At 30.3% G+C, this 18,713-nt stretch overlaps 4 protein-coding genes across 6 annotated transcripts; all 4 read left to right on the top strand.

Annotated features, from left to right (window-relative positions):
* The first annotated feature begins 9,976 nt into the window (after positions 1-9,976).
* On the top strand, positions 9,977-11,274 carry LOC126680724 (uncharacterized protein At4g22758-like). The gene is made up of 2 exons (XM_050375907.2): positions 9,977-10,764; positions 10,919-11,274. Exons 1-2 carry the CDS (start codon positions 10,530-10,532, stop codon positions 11,098-11,100), a joined length of 417 nt encoding a protein of 138 aa, XP_050231864.1. The 5' UTR covers positions 9,977-10,529; the 3' UTR covers positions 11,101-11,274.
* A 454-nt stretch (positions 11,275-11,728) lies between these two features.
* LOC126680717 (serine/threonine-protein phosphatase 7 long form homolog) lies at positions 11,729-17,463 on the top strand. Of its 3 annotated transcripts, XM_050375891.1 has the most exons (6): positions 11,729-12,037; positions 14,722-14,822; positions 14,913-15,679; positions 15,768-15,855; positions 15,951-16,346; positions 16,441-17,463. In XM_050375891.1, the coding sequence occupies exons 2-6, from the start codon at positions 14,724-14,726 to the stop codon at positions 16,681-16,683; spliced, it is 1,593 nt and encodes a 530-aa protein (XP_050231848.1). In that variant the 5' UTR covers positions 11,729-12,037; positions 14,722-14,723; the 3' UTR covers positions 16,684-17,463. The 3 variants fall into 3 exon arrangements, with proteins under 3 accessions (XP_050231848.1, XP_055962005.1, XP_050231850.1); XM_056106030.1 differs by lacking the exons at positions 11,729-12,037; positions 14,722-14,822 and adding an exon at positions 14,164-14,255; XM_050375893.2 differs by lacking the exons at positions 11,729-12,037; positions 14,722-14,822 and adding an exon at positions 14,179-14,270.
* LOC126682037 (uncharacterized) lies at positions 12,356-14,589 on the top strand. The gene is made up of 2 exons (XM_056106031.1): positions 12,356-13,843; positions 13,917-14,589. Exons 1-2 carry the CDS (start codon positions 12,625-12,627, stop codon positions 14,090-14,092), a joined length of 1,395 nt encoding a protein of 464 aa, XP_055962006.1. The 5' UTR covers positions 12,356-12,624; the 3' UTR covers positions 14,093-14,589.
* On the top strand, positions 16,688-17,302 carry LOC126682036 (uncharacterized). Its single transcript, XM_050377594.1, has one exon. The coding sequence runs from the start codon at positions 16,688-16,690 to the stop codon at positions 17,300-17,302; it is 615 nt and encodes a 204-aa protein (XP_050233551.1).
* Positions 17,464-18,713: the final 1,250 nt, after the last annotated feature.

Raw genomic sequence — 18,713 nt, 5'->3', positions numbered from 1 at the left:
ATGGATATGAAGAACCTGGAGTACTCTAGACAGAAAGTGTAACTTTTCTAAAAATGTAAATTAATTTGCCTTTTGGCAAATAAATTAAGAAAGATAATAAATAGACATATGGCCTCTGGGAAGTCAATTTGGCCATGGTGCGATTACGTTGGCTTCTATCCTCCTAACCGTACTTATATTTCCTTATATTTTCAAACGACCTCTCTTTTCTTATAAATTAAAGCAAATAATGCCAAAATATTGTGATTTAAATATTAATATTATGATGATTAAATAATAAATAGCAAGCTTCTGCATACGATGAAGAAGTCAACAAAAATTTAGAGCCAAATCAATCATGTAAGATCAATTATTTTAAGCATATAGTAATATATAAACAAATTGTGCAACTTGATCTAATCAGTGCCGAGGTTTAATCTGTCTTTGCATGTCATAAATAAATTATATGTGTCTAAATATAAAATATAATTTGTCTAAACTCAACTACAATATGTTTAATAATATGTTTTGATATATAAAATTCAATCATGTTTATAATACAAATTACACATTACGATATATTTAAATATATATAACTATCAGTATAACTTTACTTATTTGAATAGAATATAAATTTTAGTTTAAATTATATATGGTGTTTAAATAAATTAATTGCATTTAAAATATTTTATGATGCAAATTGATTTATATTAAATTTAAATTTGTTTAGTTTGGTATCATAAACGTCAAAATCTGTTGGACAAATACATCATGAAGAATCTTCAAGAAAATAGCAACAATCCAGACGGGAAAAAGTTAACAAACATACGGCAAAATTTATTGTGTAGCTAAAAAAATCAGACCCTAGTGAACGTAGTACGACTCTTTGGTAAGAAATGGCTGCAACCACAGCCATATATTTGACGATAATGATAACGTCGTTAATCATATTTTATTATGAGACCGTACGTATCGATAGCTACATTTGCTAACAAACTTTCTACCCTTACATGCATGTAGCGTGTGCAAAACCGAACCAAAACCGAATCAAAAATTGCCGGTTCGGTTTTAGAATTAAGATTTTTTATATATATTTCGGTTCAGTTTGATTTTGAATTTTCAAAAATCCAAAATACTGATATTTTAAAGTTTATAATTTTTTTTAGAAATATTACTATTATTGTTAAAAAACAATAGTATTTTCTTTCATATCTAAGTGTTATTGTGTGTAAAACATTACAATTGACTTAGATTTAAAGTTTAGATTTATTTATTTAATTTTAATTTTAATTTTTTATGAGTAAAATTTATAGAAAAAAAATTATTTTTCTATATTGATAAAACCAAAAACCGAACCGAACCGATTTTTTGGACAAAGTTCCGATCGGTTTTAAAATTCTAAAAAACCGATCGGTTTTGATAATTCCACTGTCCAAAACCGAACTGGAAAACCAAATGCACACCCCTACATGCATGTACATAGATCGTCCATATATGAGAGGATTAAAAGTAGTAATGTATAACAATTCTCTTTTTCAATTGTATTGTCATATTCTTTGGATAAATCTTTGAATTTATTTGAAAAATAATTTAAGAAAAATAATTTTTTGTATCTAATTTTAATGATATTTTTATAATTTATTGATGATAATAAAAATTAAAAAATATAATAAAAAATATAATAAAAAATTTAAAAAATAAACTAATTATAATTTCATAATGACCGCTTTTTGTTTAATTTTTTTTTTCATTTTAACAATGACACACAAACTTTTTTTCAACAATATTTATAGAAAAAATAAACTTACTATACTTTGATGATATTAAATAAATTTCAAATTAAAAAATATTTATATATAAATACCATATTTATATTTTGGCTTAATACATCTGCGTGTCCCTGCACTTTTCTGTTTTTGCACATAAGATCCCTGCACTAAAGTACCCCATTATTAAATCCCTGCACTTTAACTTCCATCATCCCAAGGTCCCTCTGTTAAGGTTCTGTTAGCACGTGCAGTACACGCGCCGTTAATGAGACTAGTATTCAGTTTTATAGTTTGATATATACAAATAAGGTCCCTGCACTTTTAATTTATACAAATAAGGTCCCTACACTTTAATTTTATATAAACAAAGTCCTTATAATTGTTTTCATACAAAAATTTATTTTAATATATATATTTTAAAAATATATAATTTTTAATTAATAATATAAGATGTTATTGCAATTTAATTAACTTTTTATAATATTTAAATTAACAATAAAAATATTTTTTAAATTAATAAAAATATTATTATTTTTTATTTTTTTATTAGAAATGGAAGAAGTCAGCTTTGTCTTGTTAGTTTATATAACACACTCAAATTCGAAATTGACATACATGAGGATCGACGTCTGTTTACTTTTTTTTCTTTTGAGAATACTTCCGTTTACTTTTGTAAGTGCGATGTTGTTATATATTATTTAAAAAAATCATTGGTATAAAATATCATTTTAATAATTTAATAAAAAATATGAAAATTAGTTTTATTTATGTTAGTTAATATTTACTTTTAAAAATAATAAATCCAGTTCGCTTTTATTTTTTTTAATATAATTAAAAAATTAATTAATTTTATTTTTTATTTAAAGCTAAGTAATTTATATTATAAAGATTTAATAAAATTATATTAACGATCATTTTATAAAATAAATATGATTTAAGTATTAGAGTACATTTCGTGAATGAGGCCCTTACTCAAGAAATATTCAAAATTAGTTTAAAAAAAATAAAGGTAATATAAAAAATTATTAAAAAATTAGAAATTCATTCAGACTTCCGCTTGATATGTCTCCTCTAAAAATGGAAGTAGACAGCTCAAACTTGTAAGCTTATATAACATACTCAACTTTGAAATTGACGTATATCAAGATCAACGTCCGTTTACACCTCTAAGTGCGATGTTATCATATTATTTAAAAAATAAAATTTATCGGTATAGAATATTATTTTAATTATTTAATAAAAATATTAAAATTCGTTTTATTTCTCTAAGTTATTGTTTATTTGTTAAAATAAAAATTAAATTCACTTTTATTTTTAACGTAATAAAATAAATAAATAAATTATACTTTTTTATTTATAGATGAATAATAATACATTAAACATTCAGTAAGAATGAATGAAATTTTCAATAAAATAATAACTAAAAAATATAATTTTTGACATTATTATTATTTGAATATGTTAAATTCATACCCTTTAAAAAATATTAGTTTTAATATTTTATACTTAAATTTAGTTTTATTAAATTAAAAATTAATGCATATTTATACATAATCTCAACATTTAAAAGTGCAGGGACGTAACATTAAAAAATTAAAAGTGCAGGTATCTAAAATTAAGAAAATTAAAAGTGCGTTAACGGCGTCAACACTCGCCTTAACATAGGGACCACGGGATGATGGAAATTAAAGTGCAGGAATTTTAAAATATCCATTAAATAAAATAAAATTAAGGGATTCAATGATGGATATTTTAGTGCAGGGACCTTAATTTCCCTGCACTTTAATCCCTGATTTTTTATTTATATATGGTTCAATTGTTTTTTTTTTCATAGTAAAATACTTATTAAAATTAAGAAAAGTTAGTCATAAGTAAAAAATTGAAAAAAAAAATTGATTTTGACAAAATTTAAACAATTATTTATTATTGAATATAATTATTAATACATATTCAAATTTAGTTTTTTAAAAGTATGGTACTAATAAAAAAAATTGATATATTTAAGTGGTAATGTTTTTTTAACACATATTACACTCTTTTTATTTTAAGCAGCAGCATATGATGACATGACAATTTGGCCGCTTGTCAATTAACAATTAAATACATAAAGATTAGGACATATCGAACTAGGTAGGTATTATTCTCAAAGTAGTTATTATATTGCGTGGAGAAAACATATTTCTTAATCACAAACTATGAGGAAATTAAATAAATTCATTGTAAAAAAATAGAATCAACCTTTTCTTTAGAGTGATCAAGACTAACATTAATACAAATCTGAAGCAATTAGACGTAAAAAAAAATTTAGACAAATGTGAACCGAATTTGATGATGTGATAATATTAGAAGAACAGAAAGAGGAGAAAAAAGAAGCAGGGCTCGAAGAATGAGCCGAGCAGTGCAAAAAGACAGATATAAAAAAAATTAAAAAATTATATATATAAAGATGGATTGAGATTTTCTTAAGTGGATTTCAACTTGAACGAGTTATATGTTCAATACATCCACTATTAATTATTAAATAAATGGTGTAGATAAAAAATTACAATTTTAATTAATTGATCTACACCATCCATTTTACAATGATATAAATTGTAAATATAATCTCTTGAATTTGAAATAAATTATTAATAATTTTGACAACAGCAGTAGATAATTTTTTTAAAAAATAATTTATTTATTTTATGAGTTAGTTTATATTATATTTAATAAAAATATATTAAAATGATGAACAAATTAATTATTTAATAAATATTATACAAAGACAATACAATATTAATTAAAAATAAAGATTTTTTAATGTATATATAAATCAAATGAATTTATCAAGTATGAATAAAGAGAATATTATCATTTTTTTTAATTCCGACCTCATATTTTGGGTGTACGGTGAATGTGAGGTATAACACCATTCAATCCTTGCAGAAAAATTACAATTAGAGATGATGATAAGATTATAATTAAAATAATAAATATTTTATGTGCAAAAAATGTGTTAAATTAAAGTTAAACATCCATTTAATTTTTTAAATCTTAAATAGATTAATTATTTGACAATTATTTTTCTCTTTTAATAATATTATTTTACGATTTTTTTCACTCCTACTTAAATCATATCCGTTGCTCAAAATTAACTATATCTTTTTACAGGAGACGGGAGAAATAGATATAATTTGATAGAGTCAAATATTTATTTCTCTTTAAAAGTATATATATCTGAAATCAGTTTTACTATCGTGTAGTTAAAGTTTAATATTTTAAAATATCAAAAAAATTGCGAGCCATGTCAATTCTAATCAAACTTTTTAACATTATTTTATTTAATCCATTTTAAAATGTTGTGTTTTTTATAGCAATTTTTATAATTAAAACATTTTTTTTCTTGTAAAACCATTATAATGTTACTAAAAAACCGGTTTATTTTCAAAAATAAAAAGCTATAAAAAAACTCTGTATTTCAAAACATGCGCTAAATGAGGTGATTTTTAAAGGTTTGATTAGAGTTAGTCCGACATAAAAATTAGTATTTTTAAGATATTAAATTTATAATTAATATGAAAGAAAATTAAACTATATAGAGTAAAGAAATCAAAACGAGGTGCAATTTGTCGTTGATTCGTTTCACACATCATGTACCAAACATATGCGCAAATTTTTTATTCATGATCATCTTCAACTAGAATTCCAACTTAAAAAGTATAATAATTAACATTATAAGTATATATAGTATATTACTATAGTTTCCAAAATCACCAGATATGAGATATCTAATTATTATTTTTACAGTCATTACCAAATAAACAATACTAAGAAGGAAAGAAATGTGACATGCATGAAATAGCAACTTTAATTGCATGCAGCATATTAAGTGGTAAATAACATACAAAACTTGGCGTGTTTTTGGAGAGCTATGGTGCATGAAATCTTCTCCAATCTTACATTTCAATAGTATTTTTTTAAAGTCAAATAATTTTTTACTAAATTACGTTTAAAAAAAATTATAAAATAATTTTTTTAAATACGTGACAACAAAATGTCCCCGGTAAAAGTCTCAGTACAATTTTTATAATGTCCAATTAATAAGTTTAATTTGAACTTTTAATATTTTCTTAATTCTAATTTTCTCTTTTATTTTTTTATATTCTCAATTTTGAATAATTTATAAAATAATTAATTATTAAATAGAATTTCAAAATAAGTAAAATAAAAATAAAAATTACTAATTTATTTTATTTGAAATTACATGTAAAAGAAAACAAATTTTTAAATACTAGAACTGAAAGAGTATGTAATTAATGTAATTGTACTATTAATAATGCATTTTGGGTAATTATTAAAATATTGGCAGATCAGAAAACTGCAGAAGAGCATGATTCTTGTTCTGAATAAATGTGGCGTGGCCTTACAATATGACAAGAATCACATATTATAATATTACCCATCTTTTGAATTTTTTCAAAACAGCAGTACAATCACAAAAAAATAAAATCAGAAATGACAAATTGGTCTTTTCTTTCTTCTTATTCTCCATTTTGCTGCACATGGACTTCAATTATGCTAAAATAAATTTGGACCACCTTATTAAATAGCAATGTGTTGGTAGGTGCAATTTTGTCACAAAGGAGCAAATGTATGGTTTTTTGACATTTAATTAAGATATAATTTCATTTATTGTATGATATTTATGAACATCACAATTCCATAAATTTTATAAAATGGAAGAAACTATTGCTACATGTGTATTATAATAGATGTAACAAATTCAAACAATTGTCTTTTTTTAGTATTTTTAATCAAATCTTCAATTTTAACAATTATAATACTCCCTCCGTCCCACTCTAATTGACAAAATATGGAGTTTTTGGTGTCCCATTCTAATTGACAAAACTAACATAACTATAATTTTTTCCTTTAATTTTCCATCTTTACCCTCATTTAAAGTCATGTCTTTTATGGAAAAATGGTGAATATTTAATGAAAATTTGACTAATATACTAATAGCATTAATTAACTCTATTATCAATAGAAGGGTATACAAGTAACTCTCCATATCATTTATTAGTTTGTATTGGTTATTGTAATTTAGTTATTTTGTCAATTAGAGTGGGACGGAGGGAGTATTATTTTAATTTTAATTGTAACTGAGTTCGCTTAATTGAATTAATTAATTTTAATTTTAATCATATAGCAGCCATTGGATAATTTACTTTTTATATTTATTTTAATAATTTTTTTTTTAATTTTTTAATTGAAAAACTTGAGTAAAATTAACATAATTTGTTTACTTAGACTATAATTGACAAATAAATAAATTTTTCTCTTATATTTTTTTATCACTACATCTAGAAAATAATTGTTGTAAGTAGTACTATCCATACATGTTTCATATTTTTACAAATTTCAAATTTTAATTAATTGACCTTTTGAATAAAAAGAAATCTTGAATATATTTTTGAATTAATTAAACTAGAATCCTCCAAATTAATTAATTAACACAATATTATCAAAAACAAATTAACACAATAAAAAGACATTGTTACAAACTGAGTCAACACACCAAAAGAAAAAGAGATTAGTGGGGAGTTTTTTAAATTTGAACATGAAAAGAATAAGAACAAACACTAATTAGTCTTAAATTGATATTCTTTTCATATCATTTTTACCAATGAATATGGGAATAAGAACAAACACTAATCGCTCTTACTTTTAGTATTATTATTAACTCGAGTGTGGTAGACAAAAAGTGAATCATACTTTTTTCAGTAATTGGCGATCAATGCATTTGGATTTCTAAAAGTGTAACTTGGTTGGGATAAAATATTAGTAAAAGAATATGAAAATGTGCACAGTTAATTTATAATCATTTTTTTTAAAAGACGATATGCAATGTTTGAGCAGGAAGAATTAATTCGAATCATAATTAAGCTTCCAATTCCATTGAAACGTTTCACACACATATACATATTTATATTTACTCTCTCCTAATAAAGTTGTCCACTTTATCTTTATCAAACAGTTTAAAAAAAAAAATTATTATTTATGAATTATGTTAAAAAAATTACCATTTTTGTTATACCCTTACTTAACATAGAATCCACTTGCAATTTATTTTCAATTTACTCATTAGTGGATTTTAAATAGAAATAATATAAAAAAATTAGTTACTTTTTGAAAGTGGACAAGAATTTTGGGACAAAAAAATTTCTCAAAATGGACAATTCTATTAGGACGGAGGGTTATATATATATATATATATATATATATTATAAAGCAAATAAAAATATTAACTATTTTATTATTTAATAAAAAAGAAATTATATTTAATCCGAGTTTTTATAAATATATTAATAATATTGGTTTATTTTAAAAGCATATATTTTACATTTATAAAAATTTATTCTAATTACAGGAATTTTTTTGTTCGAATACAATATGAGATTATTTGTCAAATATACTATTTAATTATTTTTTACACTATTTTTTCATAATTTTCACTCTTAATAATAACAAATATATTTACACAAATATCCTACTATATATATATATATATATATATATATATATATATCATTTTAGGTTCAAATTTTACATAGCCATATTTTTCTCTTATTTTTCTCTCTTAAAATTCTCTCTTTTTTTCTTTTTTTTTCGTTTGTCTTTTCCGGTAGATTTTTCGTATCTTCTGGTCGTATTTTTATTCGTGTCTTCCGTTCGCGCTATGAATTTTTTGATATTGTTTTTAAATTTTTTGTAATTTTTTAGGTTTTTTATGATGATTTAAATATTTTATAAATAAATTATTTTAGATCTATTATTTTTTGGTTTATAAAATTCTTCTAGTATTCATATAGTTATTTTATCTTTTTTTTATTCATATATTTTTCTTTTATATTGATGCTATTAATTTTGTAAACAACGAATGATTTATGGTGTATTTGTAGTGTTTTTATAGTGTATTTACGTTATATTATATTTTTAGTGTATTAATAGTGTATTTCTGGCATTTTTCAGATTTATCTATGTTTTTTTGGTGTATTTCTGCAGTTTTTTTAGTATATATATGGTGCATTTGCAGTGTTTATACCATAAAAACACTGCAAATACAACATAAATACACCATATATACATTATTGTTACACTATAAAGACACCATATTTACACTATATATACGCCATAATTCCACTAAAAAAACACAATAGATACACTATAAACTCATCATAGTTCAATTAAAAAATACGATAAAAGAATAAAAAAAACACCAATAAATTTTTGTTATGAAAATAAAAATAAATTATTAAAAAATGAAAAAAGTATTTGTGAAATTAAAATATATATAAATATATATATATATATATATATATATTTAGTAAAAGAAGATAAAAATTATAAATATATTAAAAATAATATAGAATTATAAATAAAATATAAAATATAGATTTGTAAAGATATAGATCATTTATTTTCAGGGTATAAGGGCACATGTTATGCTAGTTTGGAAAACAAACCGATAATTAATTTAATATTTTTCTATTCTATTTTAATTATCAATGAGATATAGATTAAATAATATAAGTGTTGCCAGTAAATTGCTAATTGTGGATTTAAATCTTCATACAGACGCTTATTCCTCCTTAATTATAAAAAAGATAAACAAATTAAATTAAAAATATCACATAAATTAAAATAAACAATTAAAATAAAACAGATAAAATATTAAAATGAAAAAAAAAATCATAAGATTATACTTTTTTATAATTAAATAAAAAAACTATTTTATCAAATTGTACCTTCATTTAAATAAATATTTTTTTTTGGTAGGAAACAACCAAAAAAACTCGATTGAACGATAATTTTTTTTAAAATGAAGTTTATGTGATAAGTATTTTGGAGAGATAAAATCAAATTACTTTATTAATTAATGGTTAGTGTTCTTTTTTTTTTTTTTTCAAATCAGCCTAAACTACTGGTTCTATTAAAATTCGAAACCGAAACGTTAAAAATTAGAGTGTCTTAACCATTTGAGCTTAGGTATCATTTTTGTGCTAAATTAGTAAAACAAAACGCGTACAAAACAAGTAACCCGGTTCAAATCAAAACGAGTTAAACGATTCACTCACTGCAAAATTACAGAAATGGACAGATAAAAATTACTTGGAAATAAAGAAAACGTGGATTAGTTACCATAAATGAGTTAAGATCGGCGCGTATTGCCAGGCAATTTCTCTTATATAAATAAGTAATCAAACTCCAAGAACCCTTCAACCAAAACCTAATTTCCCCAAATTTTCTTCAACAGACAAACCCTAACCCTAATTTCCCAGCCCCCACCACATTTCCCCCAATTTATAAATATACCGATAATTTCATTCCATTTTGCTCACACCCATCAAATTCCCAGCTCTTTTTTGCTTCTGGGTTGTGATAAAATCACGCAAATTTCACTTTTCAGCAGTCGAAATAGATCAACCCAAGAATCAAGATTTGAAATTCGTCGTTGTGAATGGTGGAAATCTTAAGTGAGATCAGTAATTACATGCTCTGCCTTTGTCAATCAAGGGCGGGCTTTGGCTTCGGCTTCGGTTCTTGCAAGGAAGGCTGGTACTACCGCTGCATCGGCGTCGACCCCTGAATTTTTCCAATTTTCCCAAATTTTTCTATTTTTTTTTAAATTTTTCAAGAGCGTTAAATTCTCTGTTTTTGACAGTTATTTGATTGGATTTTTGCAATCTGAGATCTTGTAATTGTATTATAACAAAAGGTTATTGTTTAATTTGCTAAAAAATGTTGCTGTATAAGCCTAAGAAGAATCAGTCGGTTGCTAAGGGCAACCGGCTGTTGATTAGCGTGACGGTGATGGGCAGTGCCGGTCCGATCCGATTCGTAGTGAATGAAGAAGAATTAGTTGCTGCTGTTATTGATACTGCTTTGAAATCTTATGCTCGTGAGGGTCGGCTCCCTGTTCTTGGCTCTGATCTTAACGAATTTTTCCTTTATTGCCCCACTGCTGGCTCTGGTGGTAAGCAATTTGAATACCCTTAAGTCTTTTTTGTATTGTAATTGTGGTTTTTTAGTGATTTGAAATGGGAATTGTATTGCTCACAACGTGTTTGTTGAAATGTGTGACTGAGTTAACTGAATTTTAGCTGATGAGGGGGTTTTGTGAATTGCAGCTCTGAGTCCATGGGAGACAATTGGATCGATCGGTTGTCGGAATTTTATGCTGTGCAAGAAACCGAGAGCTGAGAAGGTCGAAGACGAAGCGAGATCGAATGCGGGTCTTAATCAGAAGGGAAGTGGGAGCTGGAAATCTTGGATCAATAAGTCACTCAATTTGAAGATATCTTCTCACTAAATGAATTGAAGATAATAAGATTTTTTTCTTTGTTATTTTGAGTTTCCTGTTTCATTGAATTTTCACCAGATTGAAATTTTGTCAATCTTGGTTTTATGTTTTGATTCTGGTTTTATCCAGAAACCTGAGGAATTTCTGCTCAATTAATAAATTAAAGTTTCTACTTTGAAGTAATTTGAGACACTGTTAAACCAGTTTTTGAAATGGGATACTAGTTGCTGTCTGAAGTATATTCTTGGAGCTAGACAGAATGAGAATGCATTTCTAGAATTTAATTGTTTTCACATGTGAAGTTTCTTACTGGTTGCTTTCAAACAAGGGTTAATGACATGTTTATCTTAAAAATTAATAAAATTTCTCATATTACCCCGTGTTTAATTTTTTTTCTCAAATTGTGCTTTCTAGACCGCGGAACACTTAAGCGGTTTGGAGTAAACCGCGGAAGTGTTCCGCGGTCTGCAGACGTGGCTCCATCTGGACGCAGATGGGGCCACGTCATTGTAAACCGCGGAAGAGTTCCGCGGTTTACAGTGACACGTCACTGTAAACCGCGGAACACTTCCGCGGTTTACAGAGGGAATTAATTCCCTCTGTCAGGGAATAAATTCCCTGGCTGCCAACTGCCAGGGAATTTATTCCCTGACCGAGTGGTTGTAGACCGCGGAAAATTTCCGCGGTCTACACCACTATATAAGGGGGAAATCATTCCCCCTTATTCACTCACACACTAAAAAAAAAGTTATGAGATATGTAGAGAGAGGTTAGAGAGAGGTTAGAGAGATAAATTTTGAAGCTTTTTCGGGATATTAATTTATTGTGAAGAAAATTTTACGGAGTCTATTTTCGGAAAGGGATATTATTTTTCGTGGCGGATATTATTTTTTGCACGGAATATTATTTTTTGGCGGAGAATATTAATTTTTGGCGGAATTATCGGGTGAGTTTTTTAAATTTATGTTATTTTTAATTATTGAATGTAGTTAGATTTAAATGATGTTTGAAATGTAATTAGATTAAAATAGTGTTTGAAATGTAGTTAGTTAAATAAATATAGTTAGATTTAGTTAATTTTTTTAAAAATATATATTATAAAATAAATTAGATTAATGTGTAAATAAAATTAGAATAATGTGTATAAAGTTTATATAAATGTAAAATAGAGTAAATTAAAATTAGAAAATCGAATATATGAAATTTTTAGAATATTTTGATATTAGGTTGGAATTAGTGAAAATATTAAAATTTATGTTTTATATTATATAAATAGATTCGATACTAAAAAATTAAATATAATAGGTATTTGTTTTTAACAGTATTTAGAGAAAATATAATTTTTTTATAACTGTAGGTTTGGGGAAAAAGTTTACATAAAATATTCGTATTTACATTTAAATCGGCTAATTATTAAAAATTTGAACTTGACATGTAGAATATTTGAATTATATTTTAAATGACAGTAACCCTCTTTTTAATGAGCTGTCAGCCTTAAAAATGTAGTTAAAATTATATTTTTTTAATGTAGTAATGACGACAAATGAGCTGCCAGCCCTAAAAATTTATTGGGATGGTACAATATTATCGACTCCGGGTGGAGTTGATTATGTTTCTGGTAAATCAGAACTGGTTCAACTGACGAGTGTAGTGAATTTTGCACAACTACAAGTCGTAATTAGAAGGGTAATTGGGCTGAAGGATGGTGACGAGATAGTGAAGATTTATCTACGAGTGCCTCGGTTCGATGAACATGGAAGATTTCAAAAATATGATGGTTTTCCTATGGAGACAGATGTTCATATGCAAGCAATGTGGCGTAATGTTTCGCGGACGCCACAAATGAGGGTACTTGAGTTTTATATTGTGTACAATCCGTTATCTCAAGTACGTGCGGATGGAGACGACTGTGCGGATGTAGACGACTCTGTGGATGTAGACGATTGTGCGGATGTAGACGACTGTGCGGATGTAGACGATGGTGATGATTTTAGTGATGAGGATGAGGAAGAAGAACACTTCTACGGGGCCGTTGCTGATGACAACGAGAATGATGATGATGATGACATCGGTGGTGATAATGGAGATGGCACCCATGGTGAGAATGTCGGTGGTCGGACGGAACAAAATACAGATCATTTTGAGTCGCGCCTTCCTCATGAGTACACGCATCAGAATGTTGACGACATGTGTGTCAATATGAATCTGTGGCCTAAAGAAAATGCAATATGGGAAGCAGGCAAAGAGTTTGAATTGGGGATGGTTTTTAGTTCGAGGTATGCTGTCCAGACATGCGCGGCCAGTTATCACATTGCAGCTAATAAAGAATACAAGAGCAGTGTAACATCTGGTAAAACAATAGTTCTTGTGTGTGTGAACAATGACACTTGCAATTGGAGGTTGCGTGCGTCGCTTTTAAAAGGCGAGTCAGACTGGATAATAACAAGATATAACGGCCCCCACCAATGCAGCGGCCAATCAATGAACCAAGACCATCGCAATTTAAGAGCGCGACAGATAGCTGAACACATCGACACGCAATTGCATCTGCAACGTGACATTAGGATTAAAACGCTTCAAGAGGGGATTTTTCAAAAACTGCGAGTTAGGCCCGGCTACAAAAAAACTTGGTATGCCAAGGAAAAGGCCATTGCAAACAGGTTCGGACAATGGGACGACTCTTTCAAGGAGATTTGCAATTTTATGACGAATGTCAGCGTTGCTAATCCCAGGACAGTCTGGCATGCTACCGGTAATTTTTTTAAAAATTTCGAGTATTAAAAATAAGTTCGATTTAATAATTACTAATAACGGTGTATGCACAGGTACACCAATTGAAAACAATCCACAATTCAGAACTTTCAAGCATATGTTTTGGACGTACGAGCCAGTGGTGAAGGGTTTTCAGTCTGTGCACACAGAATTGAGACTTGGGAAAATAAGTCAAAGACTCATACGGCTTCACAGTTCAACGTGGCACAGAAGGTATTCAATGTCTTGACCCAGTGCGACAATGTAAGACAAAAGGGTGGCAATACACAGCAAGTTCGTCTACTGGACGGGACATGCACCTGTGGAAAATTTCAACAGTGGAAAATTCCGTGCTCCCATGCGATAGCTGCCTGCAACCAATACGGAGAGAACTACCGTGACTACATTTCATGGTATTACAAATGCGAGTACGGAATCTTAGCGTGGAGCTCTGTTTCATTTGAACCCTTATGGAATCGAAATCGTTGGATCAATTCCACTGAAATTCCATTTGTTCCTAACAGACAGTGGATGAGGAAGAAGGGTAGGCCGGTTGAGAGTAGGCGTAGGAATGAAATGGACCAGACATTTAGGGACAGGCGGAATAGCAACTACTGTAGAAGATGTCTTACATATGGTCATAACCTTAGTTCATGTCCTTTTAGAGTTCAGTGATGTGAGAATTTATGTTTCCATTTACCATGTACTACGGATGTTATTTTTATTAATGAAGTTATTTTTATTTAATTTTTTCATATGATTTTTTCATAGTTTAATTAATGAAGTTATTTTTATTTAATTTTTTCATATTATTTGTGAACAAGTGTTTGATATTATTATGATTTAATTGTTTAATAATTTGTATTGAACAAATTGCAGCCATGGCAGCTGCTCACGATCACATGCAGCCGGGTCCTGAAAGACCGGCGCTACTTTTTTTACAGCATGACCATATCTCTCAGGATGTCTGGGATGGCACGGTAACTTACGTTTGCATCTTTTTTTTTGTCAACATTTACGTTTGCAACTTAATTAAATTTTTGAACTAACTTAATGTTTATTTTTTTCAGGGATCTGACGAGGGATTTCTGTCTCGCACTAGCTGTACGACTAGAAGGAGCGCTGTTTTGCCGTTCGCTAGTTTGGACCACCGTATTCGGTCGATGATCGAGCCTACTGGATTTGCAGGCTGTTTTGCTATGCGTCACTATAGCGTCGACATGCAGCTGATCACAGCCCTTGTGGAGAGGTGGAGGCCGGAGACCCACACTTTTCACTTACCCGGCGGAGAGTGCACGGTTACACTACAGGACGTGGCCATTCAGACCGGACTACCAGTAGACGGTCATGCTGTTACAGGAGGTATTGTACATGATTGGGCTGCAGTGGCAGAGAGGGTTTTGGGGATTCCTGCGGGCAGATATCCTGTTAAGCCTGCAAATTCCACCGTCCGGACTTCTTGGATCCTAGAGTGTTTCCCCAACTTCAGTGCGTTACCAGACCAGGCGACTGACGAGCTTGTCCATCAGTACACACGGGCGTATCTCTTGCTCGCTGTCACAGGATTGTGCTTCACTGACCTCGGTAGTGGAAAGACTTCGTTACGGATTCTTCCACTTTTAGAGGACTTGGCGGCAGTTCGGACCTACAGCTGGGGATCAGCGACACTGGCTTACTTATATCACGAGCTTTGCTCATGTTCGTTGCGGTCTGCGAATCGCCGCAACATGGGCGGGCCGTTGTGGATACTGCAGCTGTGGGCATTGGACCGACTTAGAGTTATTGCTCCCGCTCTTGCCGATCCCACTATTTCACCACATCTACCACTCGGCGACAGGTGTGTTTTACTGTTATTTAATATTTTTTAATTTTATTCTATTTCTTAAATATTGACGGATTAATGTGTTGTTGTTCTTGAATAACAGATGGGGAGGCCGGAGAAACGCCAGCCGTGCGGCTCGACACTCGCTGCCTGACATCCGTGTTCGGCTTGACACATCTCGCTACGAAGATGTAAGAAATTATGTTTCGGTTTTATTATCTCGTATGTTAAATAGCTCATTGTGGGAATGTTTTAATACTAAATGTCTTATATTTTATACATGCAGTTTATTTGGCAGCCGTACACTGATGATATGCTGGACACTATCCCAGCGTATTGTTTAGATGGGCGCGCTTTTTGGCGGGCCACGGTTCCACTTATTTATTTTCATATTGTGGAGTGGCACCAGGCAGACAGAGTTCTGCAGCAGTTCGGACTGCAACAGGGTATTCCAGACGCCCCACTTCAGGACCACTCACTACACTCCCTTACCCTGAAGAGCAGCTCATCTTGGATCCAGACACACTCTCACTACATTCGTGTGTGGGACGACCGGCTCCGGTTTGTAATTTCAGGACAGCCCCTCCAGGACCCACCTCATTATCATTCCGAGTATATGGATTGGTTTCGGTATGTCACGCGTCGCTGGATCACACGACAGGGCGCTGAGCTCGGAGCACAGGTATTTTTTTAAATTATATGTTTTTCAATTAATTAATCAATAAATTGTGGGTTAATTTTCTACTTTTTTTAACGTATTATATCTTTATGTGCAGGCCGATTTTGTGGAGCGTGTACGTAGGGATGCTCCTGTTGACACTGAGCTTCGGCGGTTCGCAGCCAGCACACAGAGAGGCACTAGAGAGGACCGCCGTGATGTTACATCGCCCCCTATCGAGCCTTCTATACCGCCGCATCGACTACCAGTCATACCTGACGCGCCGATAGATCCGACTACACTGCGACATCGACGGCGACAGCGGCGTCACCCCCCCTGCACCACCTCAGCGTCCGACTGATCCTATGCCTCCCCCAGTGGTTTTTCATCCTTTCAGAGGGCATTACTATTACGCGGGGTCCAGCTCTGCACCGCCACCCTTTTCATCGGGTCCTCCTTCTTCTTCTGGCCAGTTTTACGGGGATTCGGCACATCACTATTTTCAGGGGTCGTGTTCATATCCAGTGCCACCAGGACCTTCTTCGCCTTTTGTTCCTCCGCCGCCTGCTTATGTACCACCTACGGTGCCTCCTTTTCAGGTGCAGTGGGATCAGCCTACACAGGGTACACAGGACTTTTCAGCTTCACAGGGACTTCCACAGACACCTGGGACTACAGACTTTCTGTCATATGGTAGCAGTTGGTTGGGTCTAGACAGCATGGAGGCGATGATGTTCCGCCAACAAGGAGAATTTGTTACCCCGCCACCAGCAACGACGAGTACGGCCATTCCCCAGGACCAGCAGGGTGACGACGGAGCCGACGACGAGGACGCCGATGCAGGAGAGGGTGATGGTGATGGTCGCCCAGGTCGACGTTACCTCACCATCAGTACAGGCCGTCGGGCGAACCGTAACAGAAACAACTTGCGCTCGAACCTCCCGGTCACTAGTAGATATGACGATAGGACTCCTAGATGATTTCTTTTTTGTACTTTGTACATTATTATCTGATGTGGTAATCTTTTTTAATTTGTAATTTTTATTTTATTAAATATGTTATTGTTATTAAGTATAAATTATATTTGAATATTTGTTAATATAATTATTTTGTAGTATTTTATAAATTTATTTTTGTAGAATGTTATAAAAATTAACTAATTCAAACGTTTTAAATTTAAAAAATTCAGCAATTAAAACGTAATTTTTTTAATAATTTTTTTTTCATTTTTAAATAAATATTTTATTTATTTAATTTTTTTTAAAATGATTACATTAAAATGATTGGGAGAATTTTTCTTCTCCCAATCAGTGCAGTCAGGGAATTAAATTCCCTGACTGCACAAAGCAAACCGCGTAACAGTTACGCGGTTTGCCACGTTGGAAAAGCAAACCGCGTAACTGTTACGCGGTTTGCTTTTCCTATGTGGCTCCTCCAGCGAGGAGCCACGTAGGACAGACCGCGGAACTGTTCCGCGGTTTACACAAACCGCGGAACAGTTCCGCGGTCTGGAAGGCATAAAATGGGAATTAAAAAATTTTGGGTGATAATTTCGGAAATAATTAACAAAAACCAAATTTTATGGTCATTAACCCTTCAAACAAAGCAGGAATTATTAAAGTATTTGAATTATGAAAAGCCATCAATTTTGGGAAAAAATAAAGGATCTTGGCATGGAAACAAAGAAGATTTTATTATCTTGTATTTGTATATTTTTGATGTTTTGAATGGCACATGGGCAATTGATGAACAGCATTTTTTAAAAAGAGTTGGTATGGGGCACTATACTTATTATTACACTTATTATCCTGCTCGTGTAGAAAACACCGGTTCTACATTCACTATTTCAATGAATATCATATTTATGATCGGTAAAATATTTTGGCTCTTCAACTGGAATATAGATCGAATAAGGTTAAATTTGTGATTTTGAATAAAAATGTTACTTAACCTCTAACAAAAAAAATGAGACTCTAGTAGTCGAAACTCTATATGTAAAAAAGAAAAGATAAGAAAACATTTGACCCTTTTTTTTCCAAATGGACCAATAGTTTGTTGTCATCTCAATTCTAATTTCTCCAATTATTTTTACTACCTCGATAAAGGGATAATATGAGACAAATTAACCAACTTGTAAAGATTATAGTTTTGACGATTTTTAGGTGAGCTAATTGTTCTACTTTGCTCTTATAATGACTATTACCGGCTGTTTTGTTTAACTTTAATTTAGTATTCTGGTGGAAGTTCGATACTAAAACTATAACAAAAAGTCATTTTGATCTTTCAATTTGAAATAAAAAATACCAAGAGCATTCATCAAAAAAAAAATACCAAGAGCTCAAATTTGTGTTTTTTAAAAAATAATCCTCAATTTGTTAATTTGGAATCAGT

This window comes from Mercurialis annua, linkage group LG5, assembly GCF_937616625.2.
Source record: "Mercurialis annua linkage group LG5, ddMerAnnu1.2, whole genome shotgun sequence".
NCBI classification, from domain to species: domain Eukaryota; kingdom Viridiplantae; phylum Streptophyta; class Magnoliopsida; order Malpighiales; family Euphorbiaceae; genus Mercurialis; species Mercurialis annua.
This window is presented reverse-complemented; position numbering and strand designations above follow the sequence as displayed.